This window comes from Leptodactylus fuscus, chromosome 5 (assembly GCF_031893055.1).
Source record: "Leptodactylus fuscus isolate aLepFus1 chromosome 5, aLepFus1.hap2, whole genome shotgun sequence".
Taxonomy (NCBI): Eukaryota; Metazoa; Chordata; class Amphibia; order Anura; family Leptodactylidae; genus Leptodactylus; species Leptodactylus fuscus.
The window spans coordinates 216044859-216071232 of NC_134269.1; the positions used below are offsets into that span (position 1 = coordinate 216044859).

Sequence of the window (26374 nt, forward strand, 5' to 3'; positions counted from 1 at the left end):
TATCTATCTATCTATCTATCTATCTATCTATCTATCTATATCCTATCTATCTATCTATCTATCTATCTATCTATCTCCTATCTATCTATCTATCTATCTATCTATCTATCTATCTATCTCCTATCTATCTATCTATCTATCTATCTATCTATATCCTATCTATCTATCTATCTATCTATCTATCTATCTATCTATCTATCTATCTATCTATCTATCTCCTATCTCCTATCTATCTATCTATCTATCTATCTATCTATCTATCTATCTATCTATCAGGCATGTAGAGAGTATGAACACTAATCTAATCCTCCATCCTTGAGGTATCTTGAGTAGTTCTATATATAACACTATTGTTAGGTCACCATTGTACAGGGCACTCCTGACTGTCTAGCCAAAAGCAGTGCAGACCCTCATAATAAAAACTTCTTAAAGGAACATTTCTATGGTCGGCGCCATCCTCTTGTCTGTGGCATCTCTTGCCCAGATTAACCCTATAATGTCTCCATGACTTTTATCTTTCCCACAGTATCACAAAGGACATTCTATTTTCTGCAAGGGAATGTTTCTCTTTATACAATGAAACATGTTACACAATGTTGTAAAATGTTGCATTAGGTCCGGTTCACGTCTGCATTCGGGATCCCGTTTGAGGAGTCTGAACGGAATACTGACAAGCGGTGATCAATGAAAGCACATGGACCCTGTAGACTATAATGGGGTCCGTGTGTTTTCTGCTCGGTGTCAACATGGAACATGTGGAGAGAACAGAACTTCATAACTACTTCCCTCTCCGCATGACTCGTATGGACACCACGTGGAAGACAAACGGACGCCATTATAGTCTATGGGGTCCGTGTGCTTTCATTGTTCACCTCTTGTCAATGTGTTCGGTATTCCATTTGGGGGAATATCTGTCCTGGTCATGTGACACAGGTGCTCGGCTTGTTACATTAGGAGACTTGCGGTGTAACACGTCTTACATCTCATCTCCAGGATGGATTTTATACCGTGTATTTTAGGCTAGCCCTACAAAATACTTGCCAGATTGCCAAATGTTCCTTTGAAAGGCACCGTCACACACACGCATGCACGCAACGTCATTCAATGACTGCAAACAGAGACCCTAGAAACTGCCAGGAATCAGTGCAGAAAAAAATTGGGAAAAATTTTCCCATTTTTCATCCTATAAAGAATAACTAAGCCTGAGCACTCCCTCCAATTCCTCTAGTCGTCCACAGTGACTCCGACTCCAACGCTAATAGTCAAACCCCTCTAACTCATTAAAAATCCAGTTACAATCATCTAAAGGAAATATATAACATATAAAAAAAAAAAAAAAAATGCATAATTTTGTAACAAAAATTTCCAACTACAAACCCAACCAAAATCGTTCCCGACTCCGACTCCACCCCCCTGGCTGAAGATACAATGTAACAACTTAGATGTTTCCATTGTATGGCTTGTTTTCTGAATATTTTCTGTCTGACGAGTTACATTGTAACTAGAGATGAGCGAACAGTGAAATATTCGAGATTTGATATTGGTTTGGAGTAGAGCCTCAATATTCCACTACTCGATCGAATATTGAATCCCATTATAGTCTATGGGAAAAATGCTCGTTACAGGGGAAACCACTATTTGACGAAAGGAGGGTTACCAAGTCCACGAGTAGCAGGAGGAGAGTGTTTAGGAGGAGCGCTGTGCAGTTAAAGCGCTCGGACACCATTATAGTCTATGGGGTCCGTGCGCTTTAACTGCACAGCGCTTGCAGTTGCGCTGATAAAAAGTAAGCTCCCTCGTAACCGCAAGCTGCCAGCTCTCCTGAGTAGCAAAGACGAGCCTGCGGCAAATCAGCGCTGGTTCTGCAGCAGGCTCGTCCTTGTTAGTCGGGAGAGCTGGCAGCTTGCTGTTACGAGGGAGCTTGCTTTTTCTCATAGGAATGAATTGATCAGCGTTGATTGGCCAGTGTACAGCCAATCAACGCTGGTTCCGCCGGAGGCTTGTCTGTGAGGAGGTGGAGTCTAATATCAGACCACAATGACTTAGACTTAGTCTTAGACTCCGCCTCCTCACAGACGAGCCTCTGGCAGAAACAGCGTTGATTGGCCGAATGCTGTACACTGGCCAATCAACGCTGGTCAATGCATTCCTATGAGAAAAAGTAAGCTCCCTCATAACAGCAAGCTGCCAGCTCTCCCGACTAGCAAGGACGAGCTTGCCGCAGAACCAGTGTTGTATACACTGTATAGCATTCGGCCAATCAACGCTGGCTCTGAATCGAATATTTACTGCGAATAGCGAGTAGTATTCGATCGAGTACGAATATTTCGAATACCGTAGTATTGTATTGAATACTACTCGCTCATCTCTAGTTGTAACATTTTACTCCGGAAACTCTTTTTCTTTCCATTCTCCGAAGTTTCTCATTTTCATTAAAAGCGAAAATGAGCAAAACTCGGAGAAAGTGCAGAGAACGGTAAGAACGCGGCGTTTTCGCCAATCACATTGCTTGTGTCTTTGGAATTGGCCACATGGGAAAGATCTGTCTGCCGGCTTAACTGTGACCATATTAAATGGAACATTTGAACTCGAGTTTGCAGCTTGTCTGCCCTTCTAACAGCCGAGTTGAAAGGCAGCAAAAAATCACATCAGTAGGGCTCATCGCGATTGAAACTCAAGACATTGCTCCGATCTCCAAGGAGAAGAAACTTTGTGCATTTGCAAGTAGGAAAAAAAAAAAAAAAACTCCAAAAATAGAGAAAAAAAAATAAACATAGGCGAAGAATCAGGGAGAGGAGATGAGGAGGAGACGGGAGATGGAGAGGATCCTGATTTCCCTGATTAAATAATTAGGGGAAGTTCATTAGTACGCATTATTTGGATCCCATTGACAATCCACGCGTTACACATCACGTGTCCGGGGGATGGGACAATATTACAGCCCATTATCCTCAAATTCCAGGGTAAAAATGGAGACGGATACTGATCGGATAAAAGATATTCCCTGCGACAATTCATCCCCGGAGTGGATTTATATAGGTCATGTCAGATAGATCTATGTAGGTCATGGCATTTCCTGCTCTGCCAACCTGCCCACTCCAATCCGTCTTCTAGGAGGTCTGACAAGACGTCTCCGGAGAGACACTGATATCAATGATGAGCCTGATTGTTCTGAGAGGTGATCACTGGAGGGGGGATTAGCTAAATGGCATCAATGAGTAGCGAAGACTTGTGCGTCTCCTTGGGTGACTTGTACGCCGGAGCGAGGAGTCCTGCGCGGGAAACATCTACCTGATTCAGTATCATCGGGGGTAGGAAAGAGGAGACCCCACCGGAGGCGACATCGGGAGCTTTAATATCAGTCCGAGCCTCTGGTAGAATTCACACGGAAGACTCTACACTCTACAGTGCTACAAAGTGACAACTACATAAAGGGAGTTTGTCAACAGGACCCGGTATGTCAACCCAGCCCTGCAGATAGATAGGTTACTGTCACCAGAACCAGCATATCCCCCCAGCCCTGCAGATAGATAGGTTACTGTCACCAGAACCAGCATATCCCCCCAGCCCTGCAGATAGATAGGTTACTGTCACCAGACCCAGCATATCACCCCAGCCCTGCAGATAGATAGGTTACTGTCACCAGAACCAGCATATCACCCCAGCCCTGCAGATAGATAGGTTACTGTCACCAGAACCAGCATATCACCCCAGCCCTGCAGATAGATAGGTTACTGTCACCAGAACCAGCATATCACCCCAGCCCTGCAGATAGATAGGTTACTGTCACCAGAACCAGCATATCACCCCAGCCCTGCAGATAGATAGGTTACTGTCACCAGACCCCGTATAGCACCCCAGCCCTACATATAGATAGGTTACTGTCACCAGAACCAGCATATCACCCCAGCCCTGCAGATAGATAGGTTACTGTCACCAGAACCAGCATATCACCCCAGCCCTGCAGATAGATAGGATACTGTCACCAGACCCAGCATATCACCCCAGCCCTGCAGATAGATAGGTTACTGACACCAGAACCAGCATATCACCCCAGCCCTGCAGATAGATAGGTTACTGTAACCAGACCCAGCATATCACCCCAGCCCTGCAGATAGATAGGTTACTGTCACCAGAACCAGCATATCACCCCAGCCCTGCAGATAGATAGGTTACTGTCACCAGAACCAGCATATCACCCCAGCCTTGCAGATAGATAGGTTACTGTCACCAGACCCAGCATATCACCCCAGCCCTGCAGATAGATAGGTTAGTGTCACCAGACCCCGTATAGCACCCCAGCCCTGCAGATAGATAGGTTACTGTCACCAGAACCAGCATATCACCCCAGCCCTGCAGATAGATAGGTTACTGTCACCAGAACCAGCATATCACCCCAGCCCTGCAGATAGATAGGTTACTGTCACCAGAACCAGCATATCACCCCAGTCCTGCAGATAGATAGGTTACTGTCACCAGAACCAGCATATCACCCCAGTCCTGCAGATAGATAGGTTACTGTAACCAGACCCAGCATATCACCCCAGCCCTGCAGATAGATAGGTTACTGTCACCAGAACCAGCATATCACCCCAGCCCTGCAGATAGATAGGTTACTGTCACCAGACCCCGTATAGCACCCCAGCCCTGCAGATAGATAGGTTACTGTCACCAGAACCAGCATATCACCCCAGGCCTGCAGATAGATAGGTTACTGTCACCAGACCCAGCATATCACCCCAGTCCTGCAGATAGATAGGTTACTGTCACCAGAACCAGCATATCACCCCAGGCCTGCAGATAGATAGGTTACTGTCACCAGACCCAGCATATCACCCCAGTACTGCAGATAGATAGGTTACTGTCACCAGACCCAGTATATCACCCCAGCCCTGCAGATAGATAGGTTACTGTCACCAGAACTAGAGATGAGCGAACAGTGTTCTATCGAACACATGTTCGATCGGATATCAGGGTGTTCGCCATGTTCGAATCGAATCGAACACCACGTGGTAAAGTGCGCCAAAATTCGATTCCCCTCCCACCTTCCCTGGCGCCTTTTTTGCACCAATAACAGCACAGGGGAGGTGGGACAGGAACTACGACACCGGGGGCATTGAAAAAAATTGGAAAAAGTCATTGGCTGCCGAAATCAGGTGACCTCCATTTTAGACGAATAGTGGATTTCAAATCCGGGTCATATGAGAATGTGAACTTTGTGACTATGAGACAGGGATAGCTGTACAGGCAGGGATAGCTAGGGAGAACCTTTATTTAGGGGGGAATGTTATTAAAAATAACTTTTTGGGGCTCTATCGGGTGTGTAATTGTGATTTTTGTGAGATAAACTTTTTCCCATAGGGATGCATTGGCCAGCGCTGATTGGCCGAATTCCGTACTCTGGCCAATCAGTGCTGGCCAATGCATTCTATTAGCTTGATGAAGCAGAGTGTGCACAAGGGTTCAAGCGCACCCTCGGCTCTGATGTAGCAGAGCCGAGGCTGCACAAGGGTTCAAGCGCACCCTCGGCTCTGATGTAGGAGAGCCGAGGGTGCACTTGAACCCTTGCGCACCCTCAGCTCTCCTACATCAGAGCCGAGGGTGCGCTTGAACCCTTGTGCAGCCTCAGCTCTGCTACATCAGAGCCGAGGGTGCGCTTGAACCCTTGTGCACACTCTGCTTCATCAAGCTAATAGAATGCATTGGCCAGCGCTGATTGGCCAGAGTACGGAATTCGGCCAATCAGCGCTGGCTCTGCTGGAGGAGGCGGAGTCTAAGATCGCTCCACACCAGTCTCCATTCAGGTCCGACCTTAGACTCCGCCTCCTCCAGCAGAGCCAGCGCTGATTGGCCGAATTCCGTACTCTGGCCAATCAGCACTGGCTAATGCATTGTATTGGCGTGATGAAGCAGTGCTGAATGTGTGTGCTTAGCACACACATTCAGCTCTACTTCATCGGGCTAATAGAATGCATTGGCCAATCAGCGCTGGCCAATGCATTCTATTAGCGTGAACTGAGTTTGCACAGGGGTTCTAGTGCACCCTCGGCTCTGCTACATCAGATTGCTACATCTGATGTAGCAGTGCCGAGTGTGCATCAGATGTGTAGTTGAGCAAAACTGACTCAGCACTGCTAAGTCTCTGCATTCGCATAGGAATGCATTGGCCAGCCTTCGGCCAATCAGCGCTGGCTCTGCCGGAGGAGGCGGAGTCTAAGGTCGGACCTGAATGGAGACTGGTGTGGAGCGATCTTAGACTCCGCCTCCTCCAGCAGAGCCAGCGCTGATTGGTCGAGTTCCGTACTCTGGCCAATCAGCACTGGCCAATGCATTTCTATGGGGAAAAGTTAGCTTGCGAAAATCGCAAACTGACAGGGATTTCCATGAAATAAAGTGACTTTTATGCCCCCAGACATGCTTCCCCTGCTGTCCCAGTGTCATTCCAGGGTGTTGGTATCATTTCGTGGGGTGTCATAGTGGACTTGGTGACCCTCCAGACACGAATTTGGGTTTCCCCCTTAACGAGTTTATGTTCCCCATAGACTATAATGGGGTTCGAAACCCATTCGAACACTCGAACAGTGAGCGGCTGTTCGAATCGAATTTCGAACCTCGAACATTTTAGTGTTCGCTCATCTCTAACCAGAACCAGTATATCACCCCAGCCCTGCAGATAGATAGGTTACTGTCACCAGAACCAGCATATCACCCCAGCCCTGCAGATAGATAGGTTACTGTCACCAGAACCAGCATATCACCCCAGCCCTGCAGATAGATAGGTTACTGTCACCAGAACCGGCATATCACCCCAGCCCTGCAGAGAGATAGGTTACTGTCACCAGAACCAGCATATCACCCCAGCCCTGCAGATAGATAGGTTACTGTCACCAGAACCAGTATATCACCCCAGCCCTGCAGATAGATAGGTTACTGTCACCAGAACCAGCATATCACCCCAGCCCTGCAGATAGATAGGTTACTGTCACCAGAACCGGCATATCACCCCAGCCCTGCAGAGAGATAGGTTACTGTCACCAGAACCAGTATATCACCCCAGCCCTGCAGATAGATAGGTTACTGTCACCAGAACCAGCATATCACCCCAGCCCTGCAGATACATAGGTTACTGTCACCAGACCCAGCATATCACCCCAGCCCTGCAGATAGATAGGTTACTGTCACCAGAACCAGCATATCACCCCAGCCCTGCAGATAGATAGGTTACTGTCACCAGAACCAGCATATCACCCCAGCCCTGCAGATAGATAGGTTACTGACACCAGAACCAGCATATCACCCCAGCCCTGCAGATAGATAGGTTACTGTAACCAGACCCAGCATATCACCCCAGCCCTGCAGATAGATAGGTTACTGTCACCAGAACCAGCATATCACCCCAGCCCTGCAGATAGATAGGTTACTGTCACCAGACCCCGTATAGCACCCCAGCCCTGCAGATAGATAGGTTACTGTCACCAGAACCAGCATATCACCCCAGCCCTGCAGATAGATAGGTTACTGTCACCAGAACCAGCATATCACCCCAGCCCTGCAGATAGATAGGTTACTGTCACCAGAACCAGCATATCACCCCAGCCCTGCAGATAGATAGGTTACTGACACCAGAACCAGCATATCACCCCAGCCCTGCAGATAGATAGGTTACTGTAACCAGACCCAGCATATCACCCCAGCCCTGCAGATAGATAGGTTACTGTCACCAGAACCAGCATATCACCCCAGCCCTGCAGATAGATAGGTTACTGTCACCAGACCCCGTATAGCACCCCAGCCCTGCAGATAGATAGGTTACTGTCACCAGAACCAGCATATCACCCCAGCCCTGCAGATAGATAGGTTACTGTCACCAGAACCAGCATATCACCCCAGCCCTGCAGATAGATAGGTTACTGTCACCAGAACCAGCATATCACCCCAGCCCTGCAGATAGATAGGTTACTGTCACCAGAACCAGCATATCACCCCAGACCTGCAGATAGATAGGTTACTGTCACCAGACCCAGCATATCACCCCAGTCCTGCAGATAGATAGGTTACTGTCACCAGAACCAGCATATCACCCCAGGCCTGCAGATAGATAGGTTACTGTCACCAGACCCAGCATATCACCCCAGTACTGCAGATAGATAGGTTACTGTCACCAGACCCAGTATATCACCCCAGCCCTGCAGATAGATAGGTTACTGTCACCAGAACTAGAGATGAGCGAACAGTGTTCTATCGAACACATGTTCGATCGGATATCAGGGTGTTCGCCATGTTCGAATCGAATCGAACACCACGTGGTAAAGTGCGCCAAAATTCGATTCCCCTCCCACCTTCCCTGGCGCCTTTTTTGCACCAATAACAGCACAGGGGAGGTGGGACAGGAACTACGACACCGGGGGCATTGAAAAAAATTGGAAAAAGTCATTGGCTGCCGAAATCAGGTGACCTCCATTTTAGACGAATAGTGGATTTCAAATCCGGGTCATATGAGAATGTGAACTTTGTGACTATGAGACAGGGATAGCTGTACAGGCAGGGATAGCTAGGGAGAACCTTTATTTAGGGGGGAATGTTATTAAAAATAACTTTTTGGGGCTCTATCGGGTGTGTAATTGTGATTTTTGTGAGATAAACTTTTTCCCATAGGGATGCATTGGCCAGCGCTGATTGGCCGAATTCCGTACTCTGGCCAATCAGTGCTGGCCAATGCATTCTATTAGCTTGATGAAGCAGAGTGTGCACAAGGGTTCAAGCGCACCCTCGGCTCTGATGTAGCAGAGCCGAGGCTGCACAAGGGTTCAAGCGCACCCTCGGCTCTGATGTAGGAGAGCCGAGGGTGCACTTGAACCCTTGCGCACCCTCAGCTCTCCTACATCAGAGCCGAGGGTGCGCTTGAACCCTTGTGCAGCCTCAGCTCTGCTACATCAGAGCCGAGGGTGCGCTTGAACCCTTGTGCACACTCTGCTTCATCAAGCTAATAGAATGCATTGGCCAGCGCTGATTGGCCAGAGTACGGAATTCGGCCAATCAGCGCTGGCTCTGCTGGAGGAGGCGGAGTCTAAGATCGCTCCACACCAGTCTCCATTCAGGTCCGACCTTAGACTCCGCCTCCTCCAGCAGAGCCAGCGCTGATTGGCCGAATTCCGTACTCTGGCCAATCAGCACTGGCTAATGCATTGTATTGGCGTGATGAAGCAGTGCTGAATGTGTGTGCTTAGCACACACATTCAGCTCTACTTCATCGGGCTAATAGAATGCATTGGCCAATCAGCGCTGGCCAATGCATTCTATTAGCGTGAACTGAGTTTGCACAGGGGTTCTAGTGCACCCTCGGCTCTGCTACATCAGATTGCTACATCTGATGTAGCAGTGCCGAGTGTGCATCAGATGTGTAGTTGAGCAAAACTGACTCAGCACTGCTAAGTCTCTGCATTCGCATAGGAATGCATTGGCCAGCCTTCGGCCAATCAGCGCTGGCTCTGCCGGAGGAGGCGGAGTCTAAGGTCGGACCTGAATGGAGACTGGTGTGGAGCGATCTTAGACTCCGCCTCCTCCAGCAGAGCCAGCGCTGATTGGTCGAGTTCCGTACTCTGGCCAATCAGCACTGGCCAATGCATTTCTATGGGGAAAAGTTAGCTTGCGAAAATCGCAAACTGACAGGGATTTCCATGAAATAAAGTGACTTTTATGCCCCCAGACATGCTTCCCCTGCTGTCCCAGTGTCATTCCAGGGTGTTGGTATCATTTCGTGGGGTGTCATAGTGGACTTGGTGACCCTCCAGACACGAATTTGGGTTTCCCCCTTAACGAGTTTATGTTCCCCATAGACTATAATGGGGTTCGAAACCCATTCGAACACTCGAACAGTGAGCGGCTGTTCGAATCGAATTTCGAACCTCGAACATTTTAGTGTTCGCTCATCTCTAACCAGAACCAGTATATCACCCCAGCCCTGCAGATAGATAGGTTACTGTCACCAGAACCAGCATATCACCCCAGCCCTGCAGATAGATAGGTTACTGTCACCAGAACCAGCATATCACCCCAGCCCTGCAGATAGATAGGTTACTGTCACCAGAACCGGCATATCACCCCAGCCCTGCAGAGAGATAGGTTACTGTCACCAGAACCAGCATATCACCCCAGCCCTGCAGATAGATAGGTTACTGTCACCAGAACCAGTATATCACCCCAGCCCTGCAGATAGATAGGTTACTGTCACCAGAACCAGCATATCACCCCAGCCCTGCAGATAGATAGGTTACTGTCACCAGAACCGGCATATCACCCCAGCCCTGCAGAGAGATAGGTTACTGTCACCAGAACCAGTATATCACCCCAGCCCTGCAGATAGATAGGTTACTGTCACCAGAACCAGCATATCACCCCAGCCCTGCAGATACATAGGTTACTGTCACCAGACCCAGCATATCACCCCAGCCCTGCAGATAGATAGGTTACTGTCACCAGAACCAGCATATCACCCCAGCCCTGCAGATAGATAGGTTACTGTCACCAGAACCAGCATATCACCCCAGCCCTGCAGATAGATAGGTTACTGACACCAGAACCAGCATATCACCCCAGCCCTGCAGATAGATAGGTTACTGTAACCAGACCCAGCATATCACCCCAGCCCTGCAGATAGATAGGTTACTGTCACCAGAACCAGCATATCACCCCAGCCCTGCAGATAGATAGGTTACTGTCACCAGACCCCGTATAGCACCCCAGCCCTGCAGATAGATAGGTTACTGTCACCAGAACCAGCATATCACCCCAGCCCTGCAGATAGATAGGTTACTGTCACCAGAACCAGCATATCACCCCAGCCCTGCAGATAGATAGGTTACTGTCACCAGAACCAGCATATCACCCCAGCCCTGCAGATAGATAGGTTACTGTCACCAGAACCAGCATATCACCCCAGACCTGCAGATAGATAGGTTACTGTCACCAGACCCAGCATATCACCCCAGTCCTGCAGATAGATAGGTTACTGTCACCAGAACCAGCATATCACCCCAGGCCTGCAGATAGATAGGTTACTGTCACCAGACCCAGCATATCACCCCAGTACTGCAGATAGATAGGTTACTGTCACCAGACCCAGTATATCACCCCAGCCCTGCAGATAGATAGGTTACTGTCACCAGAACTAGAGATGAGCGAACAGTGTTCTATCGAACACATGTTCGATCGGATATCAGGGTGTTCGCCATGTTCGAATCGAATCGAACACCACGTGGTAAAGTGCGCCAAAATTCGATTCCCCTCCCACCTTCCCTGGCGCCTTTTTTGCACCAATAACAGCACAGGGGAGGTGGGACAGGAACTACGACACCGGGGGCATTGAAAAAAATTGGAAAAAGTCATTGGCTGCCGAAATCAGGTGACCTCCATTTTAGACGAATAGTGGATTTCAAATCCGGGTCATATGAGAATGTGAACTTTGTGACTATGAGACAGGGATAGCTGTACAGGCAGGGATAGCTAGGGAGAACCTTTATTTAGGGGGGAATGTTATTAAAAATAACTTTTTGGGGCTCTATCGGGTGTGTAATTGTGATTTTTGTGAGATAAACTTTTTCCCATAGGGATGCATTGGCCAGCGCTGATTGGCCGAATTCCGTACTCTGGCCAATCAGTGCTGGCCAATGCATTCTATTAGCTTGATGAAGCAGAGTGTGCACAAGGGTTCAAGCGCACCCTCGGCTCTGATGTAGCAGAGCCGAGGCTGCACAAGGGTTCAAGCGCACCCTCGGCTCTGATGTAGGAGAGCCGAGGGTGCACTTGAACCCTTGCGCACCCTCAGCTCTCCTACATCAGAGCCGAGGGTGCGCTTGAACCCTTGTGCAGCCTCAGCTCTGCTACATCAGAGCCGAGGGTGCGCTTGAACCCTTGTGCACACTCTGCTTCATCAAGCTAATAGAATGCATTGGCCAGCGCTGATTGGCCAGAGTACGGAATTCGGCCAATCAGCGCTGGCTCTGCTGGAGGAGGCGGAGTCTAAGATCGCTCCACACCAGTCTCCATTCAGGTCCGACCTTAGACTCCGCCTCCTCCAGCAGAGCCAGCGCTGATTGGCCGAATTCCGTACTCTGGCCAATCAGCACTGGCTAATGCATTGTATTGGCGTGATGAAGCAGTGCTGAATGTGTGTGCTTAGCACACACATTCAGCTCTACTTCATCGGGCTAATAGAATGCATTGGCCAATCAGCGCTGGCCAATGCATTCTATTAGCGTGAACTGAGTTTGCACAGGGGTTCTAGTGCACCCTCGGCTCTGCTACATCAGATTGCTACATCTGATGTAGCAGTGCCGAGTGTGCATCAGATGTGTAGTTGAGCAAAACTGACTCAGCACTGCTAAGTCTCTGCATTCGCATAGGAATGCATTGGCCAGCCTTCGGCCAATCAGCGCTGGCTCTGCCGGAGGAGGCGGAGTCTAAGGTCGGACCTGAATGGAGACTGGTGTGGAGCGATCTTAGACTCCGCCTCCTCCAGCAGAGCCAGCGCTGATTGGTCGAGTTCCGTACTCTGGCCAATCAGCACTGGCCAATGCATTTCTATGGGGAAAAGTTAGCTTGCGAAAATCGCAAACTGACAGGGATTTCCATGAAATAAAGTGACTTTTATGCCCCCAGACATGCTTCCCCTGCTGTCCCAGTGTCATTCCAGGGTGTTGGTATCATTTCGTGGGGTGTCATAGTGGACTTGGTGACCCTCCAGACACGAATTTGGGTTTCCCCCTTAACGAGTTTATGTTCCCCATAGACTATAATGGGGTTCGAAACCCATTCGAACACTCGAACAGTGAGCGGCTGTTCGAATCGAATTTCGAACCTCGAACATTTTAGTGTTCGCTCATCTCTAACCAGAACCAGTATATCACCCCAGCCCTGCAGATAGATAGGTTACTGTCACCAGAACCAGCATATCACCCCAGCCCTGCAGATAGATAGGTTACTGTCACCAGAACCAGCATATCACCCCAGCCCTGCAGATAGATAGGTTACTGTCACCAGAACCGGCATATCACCCCAGCCCTGCAGAGAGATAGGTTACTGTCACCAGAACCAGCATATCACCCCAGCCCTGCAGATAGATAGGTTACTGTCACCAGAACCAGTATATCACCCCAGCCCTGCAGATAGATAGGTTACTGTCACCAGAACCAGCATATCACCCCAGCCCTGCAGATAGATAGGTTACTGTCACCAGAACCGGCATATCACCCCAGCCCTGCAGAGAGATAGGTTACTGTCACCAGAACCAGTATATCACCCCAGCCCTGCAGATAGATAGGTTACTGTCACCAGAACCAGCATATCACCCCAGCCCTGCAGATACATAGGTTACTGTCACCAGACCCAGCATATCACCCCAGCCCTGCAGATAGATAGGTTACTGTCACCAGAACCAGCATATCACCCCAGCCCTGCAGATAGATAGGTTACTGTCACCAGAACCAGCATATCACCCCAGCCCTGCAGATAGATAGGTTACTGACACCAGAACCAGCATATCACCCCAGCCCTGCAGATAGATAGGTTACTGTAACCAGACCCAGCATATCACCCCAGCCCTGCAGATAGATAGGTTACTGTCACCAGAACCAGCATATCACCCCAGCCCTGCAGATAGATAGGTTACTGTCACCAGACCCCGTATAGCACCCCAGCCCTGCAGATAGATAGGTTACTGTCACCAGAACCAGCATATCACCCCAGCCCTGCAGATAGATAGGTTACTGTCACCAGAACCAGCATATCACCCCAGCCCTGCAGATAGATAGGTTACTGTCACCAGAACCAGCATATCACCCCAGCCCTGCAGATAGATAGGTTACTGTCACCAGAACCAGCATATCACCCCAGACCTGCAGATAGATAGGTTACTGTCACCAGACCCAGCATATCACCCCAGTCCTGCAGATAGATAGGTTACTGTCACCAGAACCAGCATATCACCCCAGGCCTGCAGATAGATAGGTTACTGTCACCAGACCCAGCATATCACCCCAGTACTGCAGATAGATAGGTTACTGTCACCAGACCCAGTATATCACCCCAGCCCTGCAGATAGATAGGTTACTGTCACCAGAACCAGTATATCACCCCAGCCCTGCAGATAGATAGGTTAGTGTCACCAGAACCAGCATATCACCCCAGCCCTGCAGATAGATAGGTTACTGTCACCAGAACCAGCATATCACCCCAGCCCTGCAGATAGATAGGTTACTGTCACCAGTACCAGCATATCACCCCAGTCCTGCAGATAGATAGGTTACTGTCACCAGAACCAGCATATCACCCCAGCCCTGCAGATAGATAGGTTACTGTCACCAGAACCAGCATATCACCCCAGTCCTGCAGATAGATAGGTTACTGTCACCAGAACCAGTATATCACCCCAGCCCTGCAGATAGATAGGTTACTGTCACCAGTACCAGCATATCACCCCAGTCCTGCAGATAGATAGGTTACTGCCACCAGTACCAGCATATCACCCCAGTCCTGCAGATAGATAGGTTACTGTCACCTGAATCTTCCCCTTGTGACTCACTGTCTGCAGTTCTCAGATATTACTAGTTTCGTCATTATGTATATGAGCTTTTTGGAGCGATAAGGGTGTTGCTACTTACTTCAATGCCCTCATTGCTCCAAACAGCTCATTTACATACTGACAAAAAAGTATAATATAAAGTAAAATATGCTGTGGTCAGGGGATGGACTGTCTTTAAAGGGAACCTGTCAGGTAGATTTGGGATTCTAAATCATACAAAGCTCCTTATAGACTTGGGGCATGCTCACAATTAAATATAATAAGTCTTTATACTTATACATAGAGGTGAACCTGTTGTGTCTCATCGGACTCATCTCTGGTGCTCCTGGCGCCTGCGCAGTCCCCTGTAGCTGAGCACATACACCCCAACATCACTGCACCGGGGTATACGTGACATGCACACTGAAGTCCAGGTGTATTCCATTGGCTTCAGTAAAGAACTGCTCGGGCGCTGGGATTACAGGGGCAGGGGGAGTATAAAACTTTTTATTTGTATTGCAGGCACAGATTGCATTCTTATAGGGTGATTTGGGACACTGACCCCCCCATTCTAAGGACCTGTGGGTGTTATAATGTCTCCAATCGCCCTGACATGTTATTGCATTTTCTGAACAATCTGGAGTGCAAAAAATCATACAAAAAGTCTGCAAAATAGAGCTGTTAACCCTTTCTGTCCTGCAAATGAGTTACCAATGAGCTAAGGAATGATAACGTATAAGAAAGTAACATTAATGGGGGTCCTAATGGCGACCGCGGATCCCCCTACACCCGCTACATTGTGTATATAAATGACAGCAAACCAACCAAGGTGCAATATAATCTCCAATAACCCACATACAGATCCAAATATAGCGTGAAGCTGCCAGAACAATTCCCATCCCTCGGTGTGTGTCTTATCCCGCGGTTGTCAGAAGACTACAGACTATTCCCTGACACTCACCGGCTATAGACTATGGCACAGCACACAGGTCTTTTGCGGGTTGTGCGCTATATTTGACTATGACAGGTGACATTAAGCCTCAAGGGATAGTAAAAGTCAAAAACTCCTGCTAAAAATATGGCCAAGAGGTATCACTTACCAAGTGTCAGCCGCGGACAATATGGAGTTAACCCCGCCGCCGAATTATTGTATTTCTATAAATCGTCCGGGTGCCCCTTATACATGATACTGTCTGTAGCTGGTGAGCCCTGTCCATAGGACACAAGAACTTACACGTGGCCCCTGAGTAGGGTTGCGGGATCGGGAAAGATCGGATCCTGATCAGCGATCGAGCAAATTTCACAATCGGGATCGGCTGGAAAATGATCGAAAATCGGATTTTAAAAATGATCCTGAAATCTCAAGATCAGCTCAACCCTACCCTAGAGGAATACACAGCTATATAGAGTTCACTCTACATAGGCAACAATGGAGAGTCTCAATGTCTCATGTTGGAATCCAACATGTCCAGTCCTTGTCTCCTCCAATATCTGGGTCAAGTAGAAGGTTCATATCGGTAACGCACCCTAACAATGGAATGGCATTAGTCCAAGCGGAGGAGCAAAGCCATCCATGTTATCAGACCTTCCCTATATGTTGTCGTCTTTCTGTCTGTTGTAGGTTGTGTCCTATACTTGACTATGATAGGTGCTAATAAGCCTCAAGATATATTACAAGTCAAGAATTCAGTTCAAGATATGACCAAGTGGTATCACCTACCCAAGTTTAAAATATGGCGGCCCCAAGTTATTGTATTGCTATGAACCCCCCTAGCAATACAATACTCCATAGTATCTGCAATCCTATACATATGGCACAAGAGTTACGTGCGGTTCCTGCACCCTAGAACTAGAGTAATATACAACTGTGTAGAGGAGCAAAGTTGTCCAAGGTGCTAGTTTATATGAGACAACTCTCTATAAGTTATCAGAACTTTCCTATATGTTGTCGTCTTTCTGTCTGTTGTAGGTTGTGTCCTATATGTGACTATGACAGGTGGTAATAAGCCCAAGATATATTACAAGTCAAAAATTCAGTTCAAGATATGACCAAGTGGTATCACCTACCCAAGTTTAAAATATGGTGGCCCCAAGTTATTGCATTGCTATGAACGCCCCTAGCAATACAATACTCCACAGTATCTGCAATCCTATACATAAGGCACAAGAGTTACATGCGGTTCCTGCACCCTAGAACTAGAGTAATATACAACTGTGTAGAGTTACTGGAGGAGCAGAGCTGTCCAAGGTGCTGGTTTATATGAGACAGCTCTCAGAACTTCCCTATATGTTGTCGCCTTTCTGTCTGTTGTAGGTTGTGTCCTATATTTGACTATGACAGATGATATTAAGCCTCAAGAATTATTGAAACTCAAAAATTCAGTTCAAGATATGATCAAGTGATATAATTTCCCGAAGTGTAAACCACTGATACCATGGTGTAGACACCAAGCCACCAAGTTATTGTATTACTATGAATCCCCCCCTCCTCCAGCACTATTTGTACCCCGTAGTATCTGCAGTTGGGTAATCCTATACATAAGGCACAAGAGTTACATGCGGTTCCTGAACCCTAGGACTAGAGTAATACACAACTGTGTAGAGTTATTGGAGGAGCTGTCCGGGGTGCTGGTTTATATGAGACATTTCTCTATATGTTGTCGTCTTTCTGTCTGTTGCAGGTTGTGCGCTACTATGACAGATTGTATTAAACCTCAAGGAATATTAAAAGTCCAAAATTCAGTTCAAGATATGATCAAGTGATATAATTTCCCGAAGTGTAAACCACTGATAACATGGTGTAGACACCAAGGCACCAAGTTATTGTATTGCTATGAATCCCTCCCACCCCGTAGTATCTGCACTTGGGTAATCCTATACATAAGGCACAAGAGTTACATGCGGTTCCTGAACCCTAGAACTAGAGTAATACACAACTGTGTAGAGTTACTAGAGGAGCTGTCCAAGGTGCTGGTTTATATGAGACAGCTCTCAGAACTTCCCTATATGTTGTCGCCTTTCTGTCTGTTGTAGGTTGTGTCCTATATTTGACTATGACAGATGATATTAAGCCTCAAGAATTATTGAAACTCAAAAATTCAGTTCAAGATATGATCAAGTGATATAATTTCCCGAAGTGTAAACCACTGATACCATGGTGTAGACACCAAGCCACCAAGTTATTGTATTACTATGAATCCCCCCCTCCTCCAGCACTATTTGTACCCCGTAGTATCTGCAGTTGGGTAATCCTATACATAAGGCACAAGAGTTACATGCGGTTCCTGAACCCTAGGACTAGAGTAATACACAACTGTGTAGAGTTATTGGAGGAGCTGTCCAAGGTGCTGGTTTATATGACACATTTCTCTATATGTTGTCGTCTTTCTGTCTGTTGCAGGTTGTGCGCTACTATGACAGATTGTATTAAACCTCAAGGAATATTAAAAGTCCAAAATTCAGTTCAAGATATGATCAAGTGATATAATTTCCCGAAGTGTAAACCACTGATAACATGGTGTAGACACCAAGGCACCAAGTTATTGTATTGCTATGAATCCCTCCCACCCCGTAGTATCTGCACTTGGGTAATCCTATACATAAGGCACAAGAGTTACATGCGGTTCCTGAACCCTAGAACTAGAGTAATACACAACTGTGTAGAGTTACTAGAGGAGCTGTCCAAGGTGCTGGTTTATATGAGACATTTCTCTATATGTTGTCGTCTTTCTGTCTGTTGCCGGTTGTGCGCTACTACGATAGATTGTATTAAACCTCAAGGAATATTAAAAGTCCAAAGTTTAGTCCAAGATATGACCTATTGGTATCACATACCCGAGTGTTAACCATTGACAATATAGTGTAGACACCAAGGCACCGGGTTATTGTATGGCTATGAATCCCTCTAGCGCTCTATTCACACCGTAGTATCTGCAGTTGGGTAATCCTATCCATATGGCAGAAGAGTTACACGTTGCTCCCGAACCCCAAGACTAGAGTACTGTACAGTTACCTAGAGTTTGCTGTGACAACAATGGGGACAAGATGGAAGAAAGTTTCAATATCGTTTTTTTTTTTACATTACAGTCAATGGTGACGGCACAGGCATCCATCATTGCTTTAGCTTTTCAGTCCATTTTCTTTGATGGATCAGAGCAATGGGTGCAAAGGAAGACTTACTATCTGCCACAACAAAGGATCGGGCATATTGAACTCCAACATGCCCGATCCTTGTCTCCACATTGCCCATAGACCCTATCAATGGGGTTGCATTAAGCCGTAGTCCACGCGGCGGAGCGGTCCAAGGTGCGATCTTCTATGTTTCCTGTATTGACACCAACCCTCTAATATATTCACTAAACTCGGTGAGAACGCCTTCGTGTCACAATCTGCAAAATCCCCGATAAATAAAACATCCTTTTGAATATTTTTTTTTTTATAATCAGCCAGAATTACACGGTTAATACTGTAGCTGGCTATGACAGCGAGACATCTGCCCATCCCCGGGACCCCCGCCGTGCCGCCGGCGCCGTCAGCATGGTGGGGGTCCAGTCGGTTCGTCGCTCCTCAATTACACAACACGTGACAAAAACCCTTTAACAATCTGGAATAGCTCTGATGTCCTAGGAGAATATCCAAAGCCCAAAAACTGGAACATGTCAATGTTACAAAAAGCAACTTTGGGGCGAGTTACTGGCAAGATGGCGGTAAAAGACCGACCCAGAATCTATAGGATGGGAGAATATCTCGTCCATAGGGGCAACGACTGGACTCAATGGTAACGCGACGCAAGTCCGAAAAAGTCCAAACCCCACCTCTGTCCTAATACGGATCCTTTTAACCCCTCGGGGTTAGAAAGGGTTAAAGCCACAATAATCTCACCACTTCTTCATTTCGAGATCAATAAAATAAACTAACGCCCCACGGGACCGCCGGACGCTGCGCAGGTCCTATTAAAATCCAGACAATATTAGAAGAGAAGTATTTGCCCCCCCCCCCCCACGCTCCTCACCTCCGCTCCCGCCATATCCGCGACTGACAGCTAATTATTTCGCAGGCGACACGGTCACCAAAGGTACGTTCTAACAATACATCAAAATTAGATTTAATTAATTGTCAAAGATAATACGTCGGGTGTAAACTCCGACTCATTAGGCGTTTTTGTTTTTTTGCGCAGATTTAACCCTTTCCTCAATCCGTTTTTTTTCTCTTTTCGTAAAAAAAAAAAAAAAAAAAATTGGGAAAGTGAGAGAAGGGATGAAACTGATATTGTGAGAATAAACTCCATTCTCTTTCCTCTCTCCGGTTTGCTATTACGGACGCGGTCGCTGTTTTTCTTCTCGCCGGTGGGTGTTTCCTGGTGAGATGCTGCCATCTGGCGGTGGGCCGGGCGCTCTGCAATCTACTTAGATCATGCCTTCCTTTGTGTTCGGATTCGGCATGAAATTAACAGATAAGCAAGTAGATCAGAGAAAAGCAGATAATATAGCGGGAGATCAGGGGCGGCCATGGCGGAATGACAACACCTGGCGCGGTTGGCGGTTTCCCGGATCAGTCATGCGACTTGCACAGCCTTAGTGATGACGGCCGCCCGGCATCCATATGGGGGCTCCATTCAGATATTAAATGTTATTTTCCGGTTGAATACATTGTTGTCACACCTGTCACTGCTCTGCTATACAGATCTATTCTAGTGCTAATAGGAGCCCCGGGGAGTCGCGGCCGCGTCTCCTGAGCCACAGGTTGAGTGTCATTGGACTTCTAGGTGACAGATAAGAGGAGACAGCACATCCTTCTCCTGGTCAGGAATTGTGATTAGAGATGAGCGAATCTTTAAGAATTCTCTTCGGGAATTGATTCTTCCATCTAAGACGGCAAATATTTAAAGGATCCGGATTTATTTTGCAGAATCCTGGACCTGGGGGATGAGTCTACTGTCTGTGATTGTAATATACTATAGGGGTATATATGGGGTATACAGAGAGGAGAGGGAGCCTTCAGCTTATAGATAGAGAGGTAGATGTATATACTCTATAGAGTGTGTGTATAGGGCATGTGGTGCATGTGCAAGTATAGACTGAGCAAGCATGTGTGTGTATATTGTGTATATAGTGAGTATGAGATGTGTATACTGTGTATATAGTGAGTATGAGGTGTGTATACTGTGTATATAGTGAGTATGAGATGTGTATACTGTGTATATAGTGAGTATGTGGTGTGTATAGTGAGTATGAGGTGTGTATACAGTGAGTATGTGGTGTGTATACTGTGTATATAGTGAGTATGAGATGTGTATACTGTGTATATAGTGAGTATGTGGTGTATATAGTGAGTATGAGGTGTGTATACTGTGTATATAGTGAGAATGTGGTGTGTATACTGTGTATATAGTGAGAATGTGGTGTGTATACTGTGTATATAGTGAGAATGTGGTGTGTATAGTGAGTATGAGGTGTGTATACAGTGAGTATGTGGTGTGTATACTGTGTATATAGTGAGTATGAGTTGTGTATACTATGTACATAGAGAGTATGTATATAGTGTGTGTTGTGTCTATGTATATTGTATATGCAGTGTGTATGGTGTGTGTTTGCACATGTATGTGTGGTGTGTTGCATGTTGTGAGCATATATGTATATGTGTGGTGTACGTCTATATATATATAGTGTATATATTATGTGTATGGTGTGTGTATGACTATGTATGTATACTATATGCATATACCATGTATGTATAGTGTGTTTGTGTATGTATAGCACGTGCACGGTGTCTCTTGTTTGTGTAAGTGGTGAGTGTATGATAATATATATATATATATATATATATATATATATATATATATATATATATATATATATATACTATTTAGAGTGTGTGTGTGTATGTATATATATGCACTATATAGAGAGTGTGCATGTTGTGTCTGTCCATCTGTCTATCCTGTGTATGGTGTGTCTATAGTATGTGTCATGTGTGCAGGTATACACGGTATACACACAATCACACAGCACACACACGCCTCATGTAGATCTCCATGTCACACTGCTTCGGTTCGCCTTGCACAGTAACCTTGCAGCACAATGGCCCCGCTAAGCTCTTTCTTTCCTAATACACATTACAATGCGTTTCTTCCCAGCAGCAGCACCGGTGCTTTGTTAATCTGGAGAGTGTCTGTATAAGAGAGACATATGTACCCCAGCCCTGGTGCTCTGCATAGTAATGGGGCTCAGTCTCCCCCAGCCTCGCACATAATACACTATTGTTGGAGCAGGCAGGATTTATAGGCTCACTGATCAGTCATTCACAGCTCTCAGACACTGATTTCATGTGTCACACGTAAGGCAATGACAACACGGCTGCAGAAAAGATCCATTTGGTCCATCCTGAAGGACGCCCTTGGAGTTAGAACAGAATAATTGTAAGACATAAATTACACACTCAGGATGGAACTGGGGACACAGAGAAGATGTTCCATAAATGCCCTTGGAAGCATATGAGGAATACATGAGCAGGGTGCTGCATGCACTTAGTCACAGGCTCACAAGGAGGCGCCCCCGGGATGGAGCTGGTTAATGGAAACTGGGATGGAGGTGGTTAATAAACAGTGGGATGGAGCTGGTTAATGAGACCTGGTATGGAGATGGTTAATAAACACTGGTATGGAGATGGTTAATAAACACTGGGATGGAGCTGGTTAATAAATAGTGGGATGGAGATGGTTAATAAACACTGGTATGGAACTGGTTAATAAGACCTGGGATGGAGCTGGTTAATAAATAGTGGGATGGAGATGGTTAATAAAAACTGGGATGGAGATGGTTAATAAAAACTGGGATGGAGATGGTTAATAAACACTGGGATGGAGCTGGTTAATGAAAACTGGTATGGAGATGGTTAATAAACACTGGTATGGAGATGGTTAATAAACACTGGTATGGAACTGGTTAATGAGACCTGGGATGGAACTTGTTAATAAACAGTGGGATGGAGCTGGTTAATGAGACCTGGGATGGAGATGGTTAATAAACACTGGGATGGAGGTGGTTAATGAGACCTGGGATGGAGGTGCTTAATAAATCCTGGTATGGAGATGGTTAATGAGACCTGGAGCTGGTTAATGTGACCTGGGATGGAGCTGGTTAATAAACACTGGGATGGAGGTGGTTAATGAGACCTGGGATGGAACTGGTTAATGAGACCTGGGATGGAGCTGGTTAATGAGACCTGGAGCTGGTTATTATTTCCAGCAGTTACATTAAGTCATCCACTGGAGACTTCCCCTCACACAGGTGATTAATTCACCAGCATGTAAGATTTGGGGAGTTAAGGGGGTTTTCATGCCTGGTGATGTCTAGCCTACTAGTAACCCTTTGCTTGCTGCAACACAAGAGGCATCCTTAAAGGAACACTAAACCTCAAGTCTGCCTCTTGCCATAGTGAAGCTCAGGTCTGGAGATATACTTGATGAAGTAGAGCATATGGGGGGGGGGGACATATTCTTAGACTTCCCATTGAACAGCACTAAAGCCTCTCCCCCAAACTAAAAAAATCAGTTCACACACCATAAGTCACCTGCACAGCAAATAAGAAGATGCAAGACTTCAAGTGCACTGCCCCTTTAAGGCGAACCTTAAAGCGTCCCCTGATTAACCCATGATTTACCTCATTGACTGCATTGTTTACAGCTGGGGGGTTCTGTCCCCCTTTTCCCGGGGCAGTTTTTTCTGGGATTTTCTCATTGTTTTGAGTGGTCGTTGAGTTATAGGGTTTTAGGAACATGAAGTCACTCTTGGCCGACTCGGGGGTCAGACACACTTTATAGCAGTAGTTTTGGGGGCCACTCCCCGAGGACTCCATACAGTTGGTCTGAACTTTATTCCCAGAGGAGATTTGGAGATTGATGTTGGAATTCTTGAAGACGTCTCCCGAGGAGGTAGATCTCATACAGCAGCAACAGGTGGGCATGGAGGAGCACTTGTAATCCTGCAGGGACACTCTGTCTTTGTGACATTTAATGATGGTCAGGACAATGATGGCCACCAGGAAGGTGAAGGACACTGAGCCAAGGGACACTATTAGATAGAGGGTCAGGGAGGAGGTGGTGGAGGGGTCAGAATTTAAGGGCAGATCATTGAGTTCTGATGGGGTCTCGGGGATGCTGTCCACCACAGACAAGACGATGGAGACAGAGGTGGACAGAGAAGGCTGACCATTGTCTCTGACCTGGATCAGGAGCCTGTGCTTTGTAGCATCCTTGTCTCCCAGGGCACGGATAGTCCTCAGCTCTCCTGTATATAAGGCGATGCTGAATAAGGTGGAATCAGTAGCCTGCAGGATCTGGTAGGACAGGCGAGAGTTCTGGCCAGAGTCAGCATCCATGGCCGAGATCTTCCCCACCAAGTAACCAGGATCTGCAAACCTTGGCAGCACCTCAGTGGCCACACTGCCATTCTTAGGGAGAGGAGACACTATGACAGGGACATTGTCATTCTGGTCCAGGATGAAGACATTGACAGTCACATTACTACTGAGTGGGGGGAAGCCAGCATCCTGAGCCTGCACCCTGATCTGGAAGTTCCTGATCTGCTCATAGTCAAAGGAGCGCAGGGCATAGATGTTGCCACTGTCCGAGTTGATGGAGACATAGGTGGACACGGGCATGCCCTGGATCTGACCCTCCAGGATAGAATAGGAGAGGTAGGCATTCTGGTTGGAGTCGGGGTCCAGGGCAGTGACTGAGCAGATGGAAGCCCCCGGGGGGTTATTCTCTATGACATAGACTGTATAGGAAGGCTGCACGAAGGTGGGGATGTTGTCATTGATGTCCGTCACCTGCACATTGATGACCTTCTTGGTCATGAGAGGGGGCGCCCCGAAGTCCCGGGCGCTGATGGTGATGTTGTAGTCGGGCACCGCCTCGCGGTCCAGCACCTCGGTGGTCACCAGGGTGTAGTAGTTCTTGTAGGACGAGTGCAGCTGGAAGGGGACATTTTTGGGGATATCACAGTTGACATCCCCGTTGTCTCCCGAGTCCCGGTCCATGACACTGATGACGGCTATGACAGTCCCCGCAGGGGCATCCTCCATGACTGGGGTGGACACCGAGGTGAGGATGACTTCTGGGGCATTGTCATTGACATCCAGCAGGTTGACCAGGACCCTGCAGTGCACGGCCACCGCCGAGGGGCCCCTGTCCTTGGCTTGGATGTACAGCTCATACAGATTGGACTTCTCGTAGTCCAGGATCCCTTTAACCCTGACATTGCCGCTGCGAGGCTCCACCATGAACAGGTCCCTTACCTTCTGGGGTGCATGCCCGCTGAAAGAGTACTCGATCTCCCCATTGGTGCCCTCGTCCAGGTCGGTGGCATTCAGCTTGATGACAAGGGTCCCCCGGGGCACATTCTCCTGCAGACTCACCCGGTAAAAGGTCTGATCAAAAGTGGGCACGTTATCATTGGCATCCAGAACACTGACTATGATGAGAGCGGTACCGGAGCGTTCAGGCACCCCTCCATCCATGGCTGTCAGCAGCACTCGGTGCGTTTTCTGCTGCTCCCTGTCCAGGGGTCTCTCCAGAACCAGCTCCGCAAATTTGCTCCCGTCGCTCCTGCTTTGCACCTCCAAGGAGAAGAAACCATTGGGGCTGAGCTTGTAGGTGCGCAGGGAGTTGGTGCCCACGTCGGGGTCCTGGGCACTCTCCAGGGGGAAGCGGGCACCAGGTGCTGCAGACTCCGTCACCTCCAGAACATAGTCATGCCAGGGAAAACTGGGGGCATTGTCATTAATATCCAAAATCTCCACCTCTACCCGGTAGAGCTCCAGGGGGTTCTCCATCACCACCTGCAAGTGCAAAGAACACACCGGCTGGAACTCACAAACTTCTTCCCTGTCGATCTTCTCGTTGACAAACAGAATCCCATTCTCCAGATTGACCTCCAGATGCTGCTTGTTGCTTCCAGACACGATCCTGAAGCGCCTAGATGACAGCCTGGAGATGTCCAAGCCCAAGTCCTCTGCGATGTTCCCCACAAAAGCCCCATGGTCCAGCTCCTCTGGGACGGTGTACCTGATCTGGCTGGAGGCAGGAACCAGGCAACAGGTGAGGAGCAGAGGCAGGAGGACCCGGGCAGACCATGGTCTTCTGCTCACATCCCTCCACCACATCTCCACCACTGCAGCAGCTGAGGATCTTCTCTGAGCACCGGTCAGACCTAATGCAACTCAACAAATCCTCAGGCAAAAAATATCCTCCTCCAGCTCTGTCACTGGGGAGCCAGCTCCAGCCAAGATCTCTTAATCCAATCTGATAGCAGAAAATAGGAAGCTCTTTGCTAAATGTGAGGATCTTGCTACATAGACTTGTGTTTCTTCAATATACTTTCAACAATCCCCCCCTCCCTCCCTGCCCAGCTCCCCAGTCACTCACCCCTCCCCAACTATTTTCATTTTAGAAGAGGGCTGAGGGGAGGGAGGGATCCAAATTCACATTACAGCTCCTGTATTGGTGGACAGAGACATAGTGAACTGAAGGCTGCGGTTACAGCTGTTCTGCTTAACCCTTTGCAGGCGGTGCTGGAGTCAGCGGAGGATGAGGATTGTATTATGGATTGTTATCTGTGGCAGATGCCGAGCTCTTCTAGTGCTGGTGCAGGCTCCTGCTCTCGGCTTGGCAGCTGAGGGGTTACAGAGGTAGTGTGGCAAATATCCTAAATACACAGGAGCAAGCGTGTTCTTAGCACCGCTGTCTGCAGAGGACATGGTTACCCTACAGGTATGTAGGGGTTAAATAGGTAATGTGGCACATGTCCTAAATAC

General features: G+C 47.6%; 1 protein-coding gene across 3 annotated transcripts in view; it reads right to left on the reverse strand.

The window, feature by feature from the left end:
- LOC142204141 (protocadherin-10-like) overlaps positions 1-25931 on the reverse strand; it is a 93814-nt gene extending 67883 nt beyond the window's left edge. For all 3 annotated transcript variants that reach the window (XM_075275419.1, XM_075275418.1, XM_075275420.1), the window contains exon 1: positions 23219-25931. In XM_075275419.1, coding sequence (XP_075131520.1) covers positions 23219-25723 — 2505 coding nt within the window. In that variant the 5' untranslated portion in view covers positions 25724-25931. The remainder of the gene's footprint in view (positions 1-23218) is intronic.
- Positions 25932-26374: the final 443 nt, after the last annotated feature.